This window comes from Narcine bancroftii, chromosome 10, assembly GCF_036971445.1.
Source record: "Narcine bancroftii isolate sNarBan1 chromosome 10, sNarBan1.hap1, whole genome shotgun sequence".
NCBI lineage: Eukaryota > Metazoa > Chordata > Chondrichthyes > Torpediniformes > Narcinidae > Narcine > Narcine bancroftii.
Genome location: NC_091478.1, coordinates 46,381,541 through 46,399,339, shown reverse-complemented (window position 1 = coordinate 46,399,339; position 17,799 = coordinate 46,381,541). Strand labels below are relative to the sequence as shown.

The 17,799-nt window shown below is 43.4% G+C and overlaps 1 protein-coding gene across 2 annotated transcripts in view; it reads right to left on the bottom strand.

Annotated features, from left to right (window-relative positions):
• LOC138744521 (uncharacterized) overlaps window positions 1-13,943 on the bottom strand; it is a 65,780-nt gene extending 51,837 nt beyond the window's left edge. Inside the window, exons 1-2 of one of the 2 annotated variants that reach the window (XM_069900839.1) lie at window positions 13,908-13,943; window positions 11,572-11,757 (exon numbers count right to left, since the gene is read on the bottom strand). In XM_069900839.1, the coding sequence (XP_069756940.1) occupies window positions 11,572-11,623 (52 nt within the window). In that variant the 5' untranslated portion in view covers window positions 11,624-11,757; window positions 13,908-13,943. Of the gene's footprint in view, window positions 1-11,571; window positions 11,890-13,907 lie in introns of those variants that run through there. The other variant, XM_069900840.1, reaches the window with a different exon arrangement.
• Between the last annotated feature and the right edge of the window lie 3,856 nt (window positions 13,944-17,799).

The window sequence follows — 17,799 nt, the reverse complement described above, 5'->3', positions numbered from 1 at the left end:
AATATATCGGGATCTAATACAAGATGGATATTATATAAACTGTTAAAAATAGATTGAATACCTTTCCAAAACTGTTGCAATCGATCACAAAGCCAAACAGTATGCAAAAGAGTATTGGCTGTCTGATCACATCGAAAACAAGAATCCAACTTACTAAGACCAAATTTTTTAAATTTCTCCGGCGTTAAATATAGCTAATGAATAAAATTATAATTAATCATCGCTAGTCTAGCCTTAATTAATTTCCAAATACTGTTCTGACAAATTTCCATCCAAGCTTCTTCAGCTATTTTATGTCCTAAATCTTTTTCCCATTTCAACTTATCTTTATCCCAGTCTTTTTTACTATCAATTTCTTGTAAAATACAATACAAAACAGATATATATCCCTTTTTTGGTATTGAAAGTACATATTCTTCAAAACTAGATTCAGGTAATAAAATCATATGTCGACTACATAACTGTTTTACAAAAGATCTTAATTGATAATATACAAATATAGAATTTCCACTAATACCATATTTCCTTTGTAATTCATCAAAGGAACAAAAACAACCCTCAGAAAAACAATCAGATAATTTTTTTATTCCCTTCTTTTCCCATTGTTTCAAAGTGGCATTGGAGACCGTAAAAGGAACAAGTTGATTATTATATAATGGCAATCTTCCAGAATATATATTTTTAAGTCCCAATTTTTTAAGTTTACTTGTCTATAAATTCAATAAATGTTTCAATATTGGCACATCGTAAGTTCGTAGTAAATTTTTATTCCATCGAAACAAAAACTCATGAGGAAATTTTTCTAAAATAACCGCCATTTCTATCTTTACCCAACTAGGTGGGTCATCCATATTCATTAATGCACTAAGAAATTTAAATTGAGCTGCTTCGTAATAATGCTGAAAATTCGGTAATCTTAAACCTCCAAATTGATAATCCCACATCAATTTTCTCATTGCTACTCTCGGAAATTTTCCTTTCCATAAGAATTCTCTAATCGCTTTATATAAGTCCTTAAAGAAACTTTTTAAAAAAAAATAAGGAATTGATTGAAACAGATATTGTATTCTAGGAAAAATATTCATTTTTATGGTATTAATCCTCCTTAGTAAACCCAAAGGTAGATCCCTCCACCTAATCAAATCTAATTTAATCCTTTTTATTAAAGGAAGATAGAACTGCCAATCTTAAAATCAGTTCTCTATCCTGATATCCTAAGCACCTGACCAAAACAGATCGAGGTGGTTGACCAGGCAGTGGTTTCCTTCTGAGTGCTCTATCCAATTCCAATCCATTCGGAAACAAATCTGAACCTAAGACATCAGGAATTTTACTGGTTCAGAGCCTTCAAGGTCTTCTGGCAAACTCACTATCTTCCTCCGGCTCTGATTCTCCAATGAGTCAATTTACTTCAATAAATCACTCACTTTTCTCATTCCTCAATCCATTAAATTATCATCACCATCGTCTCACTTTTAAGGTGACATGAAAATCAAACCCCAACAGCACAGCAGCACAGAGGTGCAACATATCCATGAGTCTGAGGTTGTCATATATAGTACCCCGCACCATCCACTGTATATGACTTGGATGCCAAGGAGACCTTCTGGTTCACTGGCAGTACTGTGAGGGAGATTCCAGATGTACAAAACTCTCCGTGCTCCTGCTATCGAACAAGCAACTCGTCACATAGCCATTTACCTTGAAGTCTATCATCGACTGTCCTGGTTGAGGAGGATGGAGACTAGGATCGGGTTGCTACACATCACTACAGTAGAAGGTGGTGATGTCCAAGATGGTGGTCCCCAGGGCCCACATGCAGTGTTTCCGGATCTGGAAGATGGTGGTACAGCTGGGTCCTGAGGGTGGTGTTCAAGATGGCGGTTCCCACAGATCACATGTGGTGTTGCAGAAGATGGCCCCCACAATCCGCTGGTAGGAATGGGTCTGGGCACACACTTTGGCGAAGTGGCCCTTCTTTCCTCAGCTGGAGCAGATTGAATTCTTTGCTGGGCAGTGTTTCCTCTGATGTTTGCCCAGGCTGCAGAAGTAGCACTTTGGGGGGTTCCCAGAACACCGTTGTTGAGGTCAGCTCATTACCAGAGCTGGTTGAGAGCATCGGGAGGGTTTTGCGGAGTACTGCTGGTATCGTCTAGTCGTTAGTGTAGTGGAGGGGTGGTAATGTGTCCCAGGATGGCTGCGACCAGGGTGACCATGAGATGGCTGTGTTGTTGGTCAAGCAGGCCTCCATGTTCTGGAGAGCCACCTCCAGCGTACCTACCAGCACGACTGCTCTCCACAGACTGAGTTCCCCTTTCTCCAAACGTTTCTGTCATATTTAATTTGACCTGACCCCTGTGACGTAGGAGTCCCAGATCAGGTCCTCTGTATACTCTGCGGCGGACATGGCTTTGCATTCGCAGGCCCTGCTGAGTGCTCGCAGGGCCCAGAGATATTCAGTGTTTGACTTACTGGGTTGTTGTTTTTGAATCACTAGAAGGTGTCTAGCATAGACAACGTTGATCTTACACAAGTATTGACCTTTGAGGGTGTCCATGGCCTCCTGGTACAATGTAGTATCCCTGATCATGGAGTACACCAGGGTGCTGACCCAGGAGTGCAGCACTTGCAGTTTGTCGGTCTCTGATCGCAGGATGGTAAAGGAGGTCAGCAGGAATGATGCAAACCAGCACAACCAGGGTTCAAAGCTGGTAGATGCCTCAGGCGATTGTGGGTCGATTTCCAGTTTTTCTGGTTTGAGAATCTGCTCCATTGTAGAAAACTTCAAGTGAATTAAATTAATGCCCCATCAATCACTCAGAAGACTATTGTGGAGAAGTCAATAGGCTTTAATTCTCTTGAGAACATTGCATATCCCTACTGTTCAACTGTCCTGCATTGAGTTGCAGGGGGCTGTGGAACGGTCACCTTTATACAGGAGCCTTTGGAGCAGGGCCACAGGTACAACTGGCCAATAGTCACACTCGACCAGATCATTATACATTTCGGTGGTTTACCACAACTACTCCGAGGAATTATGTTTTTGGTCAAGAACATGACCACTCAGGTGGAGAGCCTGTTGAAAGGTGGCTGTTAATCAGAGAATTACTGCTTTCCAAGCTTTGCTTGCAGTTCACAAAGAGAAGCTGAACATCAGGCAGAATCCAGGCAGAATCCATGGTGTGAAATGGTCAGTCAATGTTTTAGATAGAGACCTTTTTTCTAGTCTAAAGTGGGAAGGGGAGATGGCAAGTGTAAACAGGGAGGGGGAAAGCAGGGGAGGAGATAAGGCAAATGAAGGTGGGAGAAGGGGAGGTGGAGAGGCAGGTAGGAGAGGTGACCACAGTGGGGGATGAAATTTCAAGAGAAAAGTGAGAAGGGGAGCAGGTAAAGGACAGATGGGAACAGTGAAACTGGATCAAGTTGGGGAGGGTTATCTAAATTTGGAAAATTTGGCAGATGGATTTTCGGCTATTCAGGCAGAATACAATATGTTGTTGCTCAAGTTAATGTTTTGCCCCACCCTGGTAATGGCTGAGACTGAGAACGGATACAATATATATCTGTGTGGGGATGGTGGGGGCAATTAAAATGATGGCAACCACCAGTTCTAGCTTGTACTCAACAGTCTGAATCCTAACTCTAACCCTTTCCATTCTAGTCTCAAAACAAGATCTTGAGCCAAAATGTTGTCTGACCATTTCTCTCCATGGACACTGCCTGACCTGCTGACTCCCTCCAGCTTCTTATTATTTGCTCGAGATTCTAGCATCTTCAGTTTTTGTGGTTTACTAGCTGCAAGATGGGCATTTGCGTGAATATTCCTGCCTTCTCAACTACGCAGGTTAATCACAGCATATGTCTCTAAGAACCGATAATTTGCAAAAGCTACAAAGGAAGACCTGAGAAGAAGGTTCAATGAAGCCATTGAAACTGAGCAAAATCAGAGCAAAAATAGTCCGTGTGGCCCTTTGAGCTACACCATTTAATACAGTCACGGTGACCTATTTCAAAATGATTTTCCCTTACTCTCCTCATATCCCTGGAGGTCCTTTGCATTTTGAACTCCAGGTCCTTCAGCACTGAAATGGTTGAACATCAATATGCCTTCAAAGATATTCACTGTGAAGAAGTTTAATCTCATCTCAATCCAAATCATTTTAATCCTGAGATTATGAGCTCTAGTTCGAGAAATTATGGCCTGTGTGTTACGCGAAGTGTGGAGTAAGAACGACACACACACAGTTGACTCGAGGTCAAAGACTGATTTATTGCTCTGCCAGCTTTGTTTATATTCACTCCCTGCCTCTGATGACAGGAGTGACATCATCACAGCACCGGCCACCAACTCGCCAGTGTTTCCACCATTGCCCGCTGTTTCCTGCCGTGCCATGGATGAGGCCATTGGTCCCCATGAGGCCCTCGTGATCACCGCGTTTTCTGGCCATTTTGTGAGCCTGGTTGTGACTTGGTCGCAGGCCGCTACAACCTTCCCTTCCCCCTACTACCAGTGGATGTAATCTACCTACCTTCAACCTATTTTATGTTCAAATTTTGTGCATTTCAACGAGATCTCTTCTCAGTCTTCATAGGTCTGGTGGATACAGGTCTACTATTCAATTTTCCCTTTATAAGACCATTCCAAGAATCACTCTGGTGAATCTTTGCAGCATTCTCTCCACGCCAAGTCTATTTTTTATTAGTAAGATGAACACTGCACTGCCGATGTGGTCTCACCAACCACTGAATAATTGGAAATGAGAAATTCTCGGATCTGGTGAGATCATGAAGCTATATATATTTTTACTTCTCATTTGCTATTGACCACTAAAACTGTTGTTGCTTGAGGCAGAAATCATTTTGAAAATAAGAAAGTTGTCACCAAATCCCCTTTCTTTGTGTCTGCTACAGACACAGCTGAGGAATGGTCAGTGGTTGCACTGAGATTTGTACATATTTGTTGGAGATATTAATGTGGGGGTGGGGGGTATCTCTTTCAAAAATGGTGAGTAGTGAGGCCACAACTTCTATTAGCTATTGCCTGGCTGAAGAATTCATGGATTATGGACCTCAAAAAAGTGTCTGGGTAATCATAGCAGTAAAACAGTATACCAGCAAATAAGGGGAGGGGGGAGGGCTCTGTTAATGCAGAGGGAAGGGAGTGGAGGGCTGGAGGAAAGGAGACAAAGGGCTTGAGAGGAGAGAGAAAAAGCAGAGAGCAGGCTAACAGAAGCCAGAGAAGTTGACATTAATGCCATCCAGCTGGAGAGTGCATGGATGGAAAATTAGGTGTTGCTCCTCCAATTTATGGGTGGCCTTGATTTGACAGTACATGAGGCCATGAATAGACATGTCAATGCGGGATCAGGGCGCTGAATTGAAATGGTTGGCCACTGGGAGATACCTGTCGCTGATGCAGACAGAGCAAAGGTGCTCAGCATAGCAATCTCCCAGTCTGCGTCCAGACTCTCTGATGTAGAGAAAGCCACAACGGGAGCTCCGGATGTAGTAGATGTCTCCCGTAGATATAGAAGTGAAGCTTTGCTTCACTTGAAAGGACTATTTGGGGCGCGGAATGGTGATGAGGTAGGAGGGGTGGACACAGGTGTGGCACTTCCTGCAGGCACAGGGGAAGGTGCCAAGGGGCGACTAGTGGGAAGGTATGAGTGGACGACGGAGTCATGGAGGGTGCTGTCCCTAGGGAAGGCATAGAGTGGAGGAGAGAGGAAGATGTGTCTGGTGGTGGGATCATGTTGTAGGTGGCAGAAATTATGGAGGTTAATGTTTTGGATGTGGAGGCTGGTTTGGTGATAGTGAGGACGAGGGGAATCCAATTTTTGTTGTGTCTGAGGGCAGAGGGGGCCTTCTTTTGCTTTTCTCAAGGATCTCATCCTCTGCACTTGCTGAAGCCTCTTCACCCAAATCCTCCTTCTGTAAGTTCTGCGGCAAAGGCCAAATACCCTTTTAGGGTACAAATAAAGTTTTATTTCAGGGTGCACATTTCATGGTGTTTTGCCTTCTCATCATTCATTTGATGTTTGAATATGGTGTGATTTCTCAAAGGTCATAGAGTTTTACAGCAGGAAAGCAAGCCATTTGGCCCAACTCATCCATGCTGACCAAGTTCTGTTCCCAAGCCAGCCTCATTTGCCTGTTTTCTGTCCATGTCTCTCTAAACTATTCCTGTCACGTATCTATCAAAATATCTTTTAAATTTTGCAATTATACTAGCATCTACTACTCCCTCTGGCAGCTCATTCCATGTACATGGCATTTTAAAAAAATTCCCCACCCTTCAACTTATATCTACGCCCTCAAATTTTTTCCCCCAATCCTGGAGTAAAAACATGACTACCTTATCAATGCTCCTCATTCCTCTAGACAAGTTTCTTCCTCAGCCTCCCATTCTCCAGAGAGAAAAGTACCAGGCTCCCTGCCTTTCCTTATAATTCATATAATCCACTCCTAATAACATGCTTGTGAATTCTTTCCACATCCTTTCCAGCTTTATGATAGATGGGAGTCCAAAATCCACACAACCCTCGAAGTGTGGTCGTGTTCCATTGTAACATGACGTCTCTGCACCTGTACTCAAAGCCCTGACCAATGAAGGCAAGCATATCAGACACCTTCTTTATCACCATGTCTGTGTCATCACTTTCCTGGATCTATGTACCTGTACCTGAAAATCTCCCTATTTTACAACACTCTCCTAGCATTAACTGCAAACCGGTCCTCGTTTAACCAACAAAAGTGCCATACTTTGCGATTGCCCAAGTTAAATTCGACCTGCCATTCCTTGGCCCATTGGATTCTGTGGCAATCTTGTTCATGGAGACATAATATGTCTACTGCAGATACAATGACTTAGTTTTCAGTAATTGCACTGATAATGTGATCAATAATGAGACATTTTGATGGTATCATTAGTAATGTAACTGTTGGAGATTTTTTCCCAATTAGGATTCAGTTTAATATGGGAAAGATTCCATCTGAAGGAAAACCTGAAAATGTTGTGGATTTACAGGAACGGGGTTGAAACCCGGGACGACAAAAATAAAAAGTAAACAAAGCAAAGTTCCAACTCTTGGGCCTGATGCTCCACATGTTCCTGTACACAAATGTGGAGATCACACACATACTCTTGGCCCACACTGTTTTGTCAGCTTCACCATCCCCATACCCCTCCCTCTCACAATCTCTCCTTCCACTAATCCCCTCCAGTCGGTCTACCTAACTCCCCTATCTGCCTCTCTGCTTGGTGCCTGACTATCCCCCTCTCCATGCCCGCTTTCCCATCACTCGTGCGATGACCCCAGCCACCTCATCAGCCTCCCACCCCTCTCCCACCCCATCTACTCTCCTCTTCTTGGGCCAAGTGTGAATTTAAAAAGTCTGGAATACATGACATAGAAAGAGACCATTCAGTCCACAATAGCCAAAAATGGTTAATGCTTCATAGCCCCACATGTTATCTACTTTTTAAAGTTGTTCAAGCTTGCTGCCTTCCCCAGCCTCTACAGGTTGTGAGTTTTCAAATCCTCCTCCTAATCCTTCTACCATGTACCTTAAATCTATGCTCCCCAGTTAGTAACTCACTGCTAGGCTTTTCATACATCTCAGTTAAATCTGAGAAAAGAACCCAGCCTAATTTGTTTCCCCTCACACCTAGAATTCTGCAATCCAGGCAAACCTTCTCTGCATCCTCCCTAGAGCTGGCACTTCCTTTTGTAGTGTCGTTAAATCTGAACAATTCTTTCACACTTCCTACTGTTTTTTTTTGTATATTTCCTCGCCTTGCTTATCTTCCTCAAATGCATTCCTTCACAATCTCTGGATTGAATTCCATTTGCTACTTTTGTGTTCACCTCACCAGAGTCATGCAGTACAGGCCCTTTACCCCACTATCTCAATGCCAAGCACCAACACGTGCATACTAATCCTATTCACTTGATCTGTAGCCTTCATTGCCATGGTAGTTCAAGTATTCATCCAAATATTTCTTCAATGCTGAGAGAGTAATTGGCTCCATCAAACACTCAGGGAACGTGTTCCAAATCCTAACCACCCTCTTGAAAATCGAGATGAAGGAATTATTTCTTAGATTCCCCAGAAATTGCTTACCCCTTGCACTAAACTCATGCCCTCTGGTTTTCGACACCTCTGCTATGGGGTAAAGTTTCCTATTGTCTACCCCATAATTTTGTTGACCCTTAGCCAGTTTCATCCCGGTAAATCGAGACTTGGTTTCTTTCTCTCTTTCAGCCAAACTACCAATTTTGACATCAGCAGCAGATTTCTAAATCGTTTTGCCTACATTTAAGTCCATCTTATTTCTAGATACCATATAAGGCAAGGGACTCACCTCAGAACTCCAGTGCACACAACCTCCCAGTCAATATAATTTGTTGATTATTACCCTTTGCTTTCTGCCACTGAGCTAATTTTTGATCTAATTTGTTATTTTCTCTTAGTTCTGTGGTGTTTAGCTATCTTAGTCAATAAGTGAGACTTCTAAATTCAAGATTCCTTTATTGTCATGTAATAGAACAGGTCTGATATTACACAAAATTGATTTTAGTCTGTAGTAAGGCAAAGATTCACCACAGCAGAATTTGCCTGGTGCCCCTTACAGTCAGAAGAAGAGGCAAAAGGGATTTCCCCCAGAGTCACTGAGTGTCCTTGGATTTGCCTGCAGCGCCCCCACAGCCTCCAAAGCCATACAGAGTCCAGTCCAAACCCTCAGCAATCTGAGCTCCAGATCCAAACCTCCAACATGATCAGGAAGCCTTCAGCTTCTCGGTTCCAATACCTGGTCCCCTTCAGCTAGTCTCCAGCAGAAAGAAGCCTTTGACTGAAGTCTGCTTGGATCCCTCTGTCTGTGGGTTCTTCAGCCGCAGAGCCCCTCACTGATACGTTGCTGTGTTCATCATCCCGTAGGTTTGTCCCCTCTGCTTCTCCTTCATAAATGGGGGGTGGAGGGGGTTGGTCTCCCATTTTCTGGTGCTTTGAGGCAGTCCTCTGCTTCCTGGAGACTGCAAGCCCAGACCCTGCTGCCGAACACAGACGTGGTCACAGGATTTTAAATAAACCACCAGCAGCTTCTTTAACAGGCCGTTTAAAGCCTGGATGGAGCTATCAGTGGTGGACTGGGCAGTAGAACCCTGTGGAGGCACTCTGTGTTTCCTCTCCCCATTCTCCCGCAAATTCGCACTAGCAACACCGCCTGCCTACATTTTGTTCATGCCATGATGAAGAAAGGGCTCAGGCCCAAAATGTTGGCTATGTATTTTTATCTTTACTACATAAAGTACGCCATGTGACCTGTGAGGTTCTCCAGCATTGTGGTTTTATCACAATCACTGTGTCTGCAGACTTTAGTGTTTCACTCTCTTGAATGAATCCTTGATGAGTCTTTCACTCTCTTAATGACAATATACGCCTTCCTTCAGAGATTCTTCCCTCAATTTGCCCACAACTCTTATTAGGCCAGCAGGTTAACCAGTGTATCCCTTTCTCCCTTTTTAATTAATACCACATTGGCAACCTGCAGTATCATGCCAGTTTCCAAAGAGCAGAGGAAATCTCTAGTCTGAGCACATGCTACTTCCTCCATTCTTCCTTTAAGGACAGGGTATAATTTAACCAGGGGATGTCAATTTGTTCACTTTTTAAAGGTGGTTATGATAATGGTTAAGGTGAGGGTTTAGGCTTAAGGTTATCATGAACACAGTATTCATTCAAAATGTTAAGGATCTCCTGTCTCTGTATTCAGGCTGCATCATTGCTATCTTATTGGACGAGATTTTTTTTCCATTTCTATTCCTTTACCTTCGAGTATTTTTGGAACATTTATGGATTTCCATAACATTACTTGTACTATTCCATATCCCCTTCATACCGATCATTTTAACACCATTCCTTCTCCTAGTGTTTGCCTCAGTGAATGTCAAGAGTTTACATTTCCCATTGACATGTTCTTCAGCCTCCTCCACAGAGGCCTCTTTTTTTCCAGCAGGTAAATATAGAGTTTTGAAAATTCACCCAGCTCCTCCTCAAATATCTCCCATTGTTCTGACAGCAATTTATCTTCCAGCAGCTGTTTCCAGTCCACTTCTGCTAAACATGGGTTTGTTCCAATTTAACAACTTTTGTTTCCAGTCTATCTCAGTCATTTTCCATATTTATGCTAAATAATAATCTGAAATGTTCTCCCGTTACTTGCCCAGATTCAAGATAAGACTTAAGGTGCTGTGCTTATTACATAATAATTAAAACATTCTCTTGAATGCATATTATGAATTCTGTGTTGCAAGATTTTTTTTTGCTTCTGTCTTGCTCTGTTAATGTTAGGGTAGCCCAACAATTACATTCTTATTTTGGTTCATCTCAAAACATTGCCTCATTATATGGCCTTTTTTTAATCTCTCTCTGAATGTTAGGAGTCCACAGAACACCCAAACAATCCACAGGCCTTTTTTGTTTCTCAGTTTTACCTTTAAGGTCTCATTTGTTGAGCTTCTGAAATATATCTTCCCTTGTAGTTATAATTATCTTCTACAGCCCCTCCTATCTTCGCATTTATTTCTCCAGAAAACCCTGTGAAATGCGGCTGCCATTCCTGCCTGTTATTTAGTCACAGCCTCTACGCTATTCTTCCTTATATTTGTGTTCCTAGTTCATTCCCTTGACTCCTCATACTGAAGTAGGGGTTACTGAACAGGCAACCAGAGTCTGGATCAATCATCCAACAATATGAGTTTGCATCTCATTCTAACACCTGAAGGGGTTGGAATTCACAAAATGAAATTAATCTGGCCGTGCTGGTAACAGCAACCATGAAATTACTGGAATCTGATTTAAGAAAATCTCATCAATATCCTTCACAGAAATCTGTTCCTGGCCTGGACTGGAGCATGTGCAACTCCAGGCCCCCCTGATGAGGTCTTCATTGCCTCTCAGCCGAGGGATAATTTAGGGATGGAAAATAAATTCTGGCGCTAGCAGCTATGTCCACATCCTGCTTTTGTATTTGGTGCCTCCCTGTACACGACCTCAGTTCTCTACCGCTCAATCAACTTGTTCCACCTTTAACTTGTCTTTATGTCTGAATCTCTTTTTACTTACACCATTTAAAGTACATATCCTTTATTTATTGGTCACTGATCTGAGGGGAAAATTGAAGGGCTGTACAGTGGGGTGTAGAAGTTGGAATAGTAGTGTGTTTTCTCCCACTAGAACCCCGGCTGACTGATTTGAATGATAAATTAAAGAAAAGCCTGATGATTTTGAAAAGTTTAGGCCTCTCAGATTCTTACACTGCTCTGCAGCAGAGCGAGACTGTTGAACTGATTTTCAAGGATGATTAAGTCAGAGGGCACTCAAAGGGTCAACTCAGTTTTAATTATGACTCTCTGACCTTTAGAAGTCCACTGCACAGTGGGGGTGGGGAAGCTAGATGGGGCAGTTTTGAAAGGTGTTTCAGTGCAGCCCAATGTAACTCACAAATTTGGTATGTCACAGTCAGTTACATTAACAGGCACTCAACACAGCTCACACTCCAATCCCTACCTCTTTTCCAGGAACTTCCTATTCCGAAGATGCCATTTCTCCCAAACATCATCACCCGGTGTTGTCAGAAATGAGTCTCCTGCTGTTCTGTTCTGCTTCAGTATCCAGTTCTCCCCTTATACACAGCCACATACATCGGCAACATGTTTGCAGGATCGATTCCAATCACTCTTGTGCTAGTTAAATCTTGCAATGAAGGAAGGAAGCTGGGTGTGAGCAAAGCTAGGTCACTGGCTGTACTTCCCACTGCTCAAGGCAGGCATCCAGCAATCACTTTCTGAAGGGAACAGCTCCCTTCCTGATAAAGTGAGAGGGTGGGAGGAGGGGGAGAAGGAGTGTGCAGGCAGTTCTGTAATCAGCACCCACTCACACTAGCCACAGGTCAGGGGAGGATCCAGCAGCCACTCACAACCTTGTCTTAGGTGGGGGCGTGGAGTAAGGGGGGGGGGGTGGGAAGGAGGGTGATGTGGAGAGAGAAAGGTTTTGATGGAAGATGGAATAGCAGAAGATGGTTACTCAACAAAATCTAAAATAAATCTTTAAAATTTCATTTTTCATTGCAGCATACCTTTGTCCAAAGAGAAAAGTTGTAAAGTTTCTTTTTGGAACTGAACAATGTATCTGCGTCTGTCTTTTGTGTGTTAACTTTTCTCTGAAGGCAGTTTGAACAAGAAAGAGCCCTCGGATTGTCCCATTCATACCCCCGTCTATCATTTTCGGTATTTTTTTGGCAGACACTAAAAGCCTTCTGTTGCACCTTTTAATATTCCAGATAATGGGTAATTTCTCAGCCATTATGCAGTACTCAGTGAACACCCTGCAAGGGCTGGAAAGGAATGTGCTTCTATCAGGCTGCTGAGGCAGCCCGCTGGTATGTGATGTTTGTTAAATACTTCACAAAATGTTTTTATGACAGTCTTGTGCAAGAGTGGTGGAGAAGTCAGCCTTTTCAAGCTGTCATACTGGAAAAGTCAGCTTTTGTTGCTGATCTGACTGATTCTAACGTCTGTGCCCAGAATTCCTGAACGTGAGTCAAGAGTAGGCTCCTTGTATCTGCTCCACCATTCAGTATGATCATGGCTGATGCCACTTGCTCCATATCCCTCAGTTCCCTTCACATCTAAAAATCTGTCAAGCACGAGTCAGAAGCTGAGCTGCCTCTGCCCTCTTGGGCACTGAGTTCACAAGGCTCATCACCTTCTTCTCATCTCATGTATTTTTCTCACTCCACATTGTTTAATCTCCCCTAATTCTCAGTTTATCTATTACAAGGGTCAGCACCAAGGGGGCACATTCTCGGGCAGGGACCCTCCTAATGAGGTGCTGCACTCCCCTGCCTGTCAGCCCTGCCCCCGGCCATATCATTAGTGTGCGTCAATCGTCACTAGCATCTAGACTGATGCAAACTAGTGACTCTCCACCCATCCCTGGCCGCGTCCATTTGTACAGGTAGGTCCCACGCATCAGACAGCACCCTCCAGTGCACCCCCCCCTCATTGGTACATTTTTAGTAGGCAGCAACCCCCCCCCCCCCCCACTGACCCCCAGCAGCAAGTTTTTAGTCGACAGAACCCCCCTCCCCCCCCAATGAGCGAGTTCTCAATCACTGGAATGTGCCCACCTCTAACATTCCAATGGCCCGCTCCAACATTCATTCTGGCTCCAACCCTAACTATTGCTCTCTGCTAATTCCTTGTTTATTGGGACCTTCCCCCAATTTCTTATTTACTGGGGCCCTGCCCTAATTCACTCTATACTGGAGAAACTCTTCTAATTCTCCATTTACCTGGACCCACTTCCTTTTATTCTTCATTCATGAGTTCCCTCCATATTTCCCCATTTCCTGGAGACCTTTTAATCTCCTATCCTAATACCCTATTTACAGGCAGCACATCCTTCTAAACCACCCCTGCCCCCACTCCAACCTTTACTAGTGCCCTCTTATAATTGTCTCCACTTCTTCTCACTTTACTGAGACCCTCCCCTAATTCCCCACGTACTGGACCAATCCTGAAAAGACAGTTCATTAGGACTGATTAATCTTGTTGCCATGTTTTCTGTAAAATTTTAGAATCCAAATTGGCATTGGAGAGTGAACATATATTTTGTTTTTGCGATGTCTGGAAATAGCATGAAAAACAAAGATGTTCACTGCATCTTGGTGCACATTACAATAATCTAAGCACATAGCTTGATGAAGGGCTCAAGCCTGAAACGTTGGTTATGTATCGTTGCTTTGACCTGCCGTGTTTCTCCTGTACTGTGTTTTCACTGCAACCACAGCATCTGAAGACTTTTGTGTTTTACAACTAAACTCTTAATTTTGATTAGCTTACCTCTTAGTAAGTGATGACCATTGTTTCTAATTGTCGTCACCAGGGAAACATCAACCCCACATCCACCCTGCCAAACCCTGTCAGAATTTACATGTTATAGTGACATCACTATTCATTCTTATAAACTCAAAGCCCATTTTGCATAATTTCCCCTCATACTACAAACATGCGACTTCAGGAACAAATATGGTCAACCTTTGCTGCATTCTTTCCATTGCAAGTACATCCTTCCTTCAGTAGAGAGCACAGACACATACACAAGATCAGAATTAGAATTGATTGTCGTGAACAAGTCATGAAACTCAGTGTTTGGCAGCAGCGTCACAGTGAAAATATTCATATTAGAACCATCTTACAACATTACTATAAAATAAATAAAATTAGTAGTTCACAAAAAGTAAGGCAGTGTTTTTGGTTCATTGGTCATTCACGAATCTCATGGCAGCAGGGAAGAAGCTGTCCTTGAGCCGTTGAGTGCTCACCTTTAGGCTCCTATACCTTCTCCCCGTCGGTAGCAGTTAAGAGGACATGGCCTGGGTGGTGGGGGCCGTTGGGGATAGAGGCAGTTTTTTTTAAGACAATGCCTCATATAGATGTCCTTGATGGAGTTACGTCTGGTCCCTGTGAAGTTGCAGGCCGAGTTAACAACCCTCTGGAGTTTATTCTTGTCCTGAGAGTTGGTGCCTCCATACCAAGCAGTGATGCAACCAGTCAGAATGCTCTCCACGATACACCTGTCGAAGTTTTTGAGAGTCTTTGATGACATACCGAATCCTCTCAGACACCTCACAAAGTGTAGTGACTGGTGAGCCTTCTTCTTGATTGCATCCACATGGAGGCTCCAGGACAGATCCTTAGAGATGTTGACACCCAGGAATTTGAAGTTCTTGACCCTCTCCACTGCTGAGCCTTCAATGAGGACTGGGTTGTGTTCCCCTGACTTCCTCCTGAAGTCCATAATCATTTCCTTGGTTTTGCTAACGTTGAGCGCAAGGTTATTGTTGTGACACCATTCAATGAGCTGATCTATCTCCCTCCCGTACGCTCTCTCATTGGTGATTGTGATTCTACTGACAACTGTGATGTCATCAGCAAACTTGTAGATGGCATTGGAATTGTGCCTGCTCACAAAGTCGTGGGTGTATAATGAGTAGAGCAGTGGGCTAAGCACCCATCATTGGGGTGCGCCTGTGTTGATGATCAGTGAGGAGGAGACGTTGTTTCCAATCCGTACTGACTGTGGTCTTCCAATGAGAAAGTCAAGGATCCAGTTGCAGAGGGGGATAGAGGCCTAGGGTTTGTAGCTTCTTGACCAGCACTAAGGGAATAATGGCATTGAAGACCGAGCTGGAGTCTACGAAGAGCAGACGTGTATGAATTACTGTTTTCGAGGTGATTCAGAGCCGAGTGGAGAGCCAGCAATATTGCATCTGCCGTGGAGTGATTGTGACAATAGGTGAATTGCAATGGGTCCAGATCTTTACTTAGGTACGTGTTAATTCTGGCTATGACCAGTCTCTCAAAGTATTTCATCACAGTAGTTAGTGCTACTGGGCGATAATCATTGTGGCAGCCCACGCTACTCTTGTTGGGCACCGGAATGATTGATGCCCTTTTAAAGCAGGTGGGAACCTCTGACTGCAGCAATGTGAGGTTGAAAATGTCCGTGAACACTCTGGCTAGTTGGTTGGCACAGATTTTCAATACTCTGCCAGGTATGCTGTCAGGGTCTGATACCTTGCGAGGGTTCACCCTCTTGAGTGATGTTCTAACATCATCCTCAGACAGATATCACAGGGTCCTCAGCCTTTGCACGGATTCTAGTCGCCACTGTTTGGTTCTTCCTCTCAAAGCAGTCATTGGGTGATGAAGCTTCACAGCGATCTGTAGTGTTCGCCCTCATTTTGTAGGCTGTAATGGTCTGCGATCCCTGCCATAGCTGGTGTGCATCTAGCATCCTCCGGAATTGCCACTTTGCTTCAGAGATGGCCTTCATTACCAGGATGTTCTCACCATCCTCTGATTCATCTAGGGCTTCTGGTTGGGGAACACCCGGTATGTACACATGGACACAAACTCGTCCACACGCCCTCGCAGGTCTTGATGAAGTCAGTAACACCAGATGTGGTGTCACCAAGACACTTGAACTCAAATCTTCTTGCCACAGGCAGCCATACCATTTGTTATACTAAATCCTTGATGAGCATTGACTTGAAGTAATAGCATATAAGGTTACCTAGGTCCTTCTGAACACCAATCCATTTCAATCTTCCAACATTTACAAAATACTCTGCCTATTGTTTGAAAACCAAAATGGATTACCATACTCTATTCCATAATGATTTGATCTTTCCTTTCCCATTCTCTTGATATCTCCAGGAAATCTCTTTGCATCCTCCACACATTACTGTCTGCCTCCTAACATTGTTTCAACAGCAAAATGTAGATTTAAAATTTAAATTTAGACATACAGCACTGTAAAAGGCCATTTCGGCCCACTAACCCAATTACACCTGATTTACCTGCACCCCTGGTACGTTTTTGAAACTGGAGCCCCTGGGGAAAATCCACACAGACATTGAGAGAACATATAAACTGCTTACAGACAGCGCAGGATTCGAACCCTGGTCCCGATCGCTGGCGCTGTAAAGGCGTTGCACTAACCGCTTCACCAACTGTGCCGCCCTTATTTCTGACACTTGATTCCCCAATCTAAATCATGAATATAGCTGGGACTTCAATACTGATTCTCTGAGATACCCTAGTCATCCCATTCTATCAACTTGTTCCTCACTGCCATTAACCAACCCTCAAAGCAAGCCAGTATATCATCCCGAGTACTGTGTTCATGAACTTGGTTTAATAATCTGCCACAGCACCCAATCCTAGTCCTTCTGAAACTCCAAGTAGGCTTTCCCTATTTATATTGCAGGTTACAACCTCAAAAACTTTAACCAGATTTGTTGAGCTTGATTTACTTCTCATAGATCCATACTGACTCTGCCTCATCCTGTGGCTATATTCAAGATGATGTTATTTTGAACCATACAAGGTGAGAATGCAATCCTTTAAAGGAACCAGCTAAGGTTGACAATCCTGATTGGCCTATTCTATAGTCAATTCCAGAGTGGAGTCCTGGAGCAACGCTTCCATCATTACCAGGATGCAGAGACCCAAGGACAGGCCCCAAGGGCGCTTATTCAAGAATTCTGCACTGAGGTAAAGGTGAGGCCAATCTTGACATCACATTTTAGAATTGGTCAGTAATGTGTCACTATGTCTGCGTGCATCTATATCAGCTATTAAGTAACCAGACTCATATCCCAGGATTAACAATCCTGTGACTAGAATTCAATTCCACTATAGCAGCTGTGAAATTATATTTGGTTAAAAATCCAGAATAAAGAAAAACTCATTACCAATGGTGATCACAAATAAAATTGCCCAGGTATTAGCTAAACCATCAAGCATTGGCTGAGGCACTGAATTTGGATGCATTACGTTGCTCCAACAAAAGTGAGTCCTCACAAGCCAGCCCACTGACAACACCCTGGTGGTGAACCATGACCAGAAACTCAATTTACATCAATTCTGTGGTGACTAGAATAATCTAGAAATGGGGTAACCTGCACCTCCTGACAGCCAAAGAGCACCAGTCAACGATATGATATAATACCCTCCAATTTGAAAAATCACTCGAGAACTACACATCACTCAGGGCAGACCAGTCTCTCTGTTTGGTATCCATTGATCAGTTTACACAGTCAGCCCTTCCATCACCTGTACACAATGGCTCAGTGTCAACAATCTACAAACTTAATCATCTGAACACTTCTTCTGATGTCTCTGCTTCTAAGCCCATTTCCTTAGCTGGACAGCTTCACCCCACATT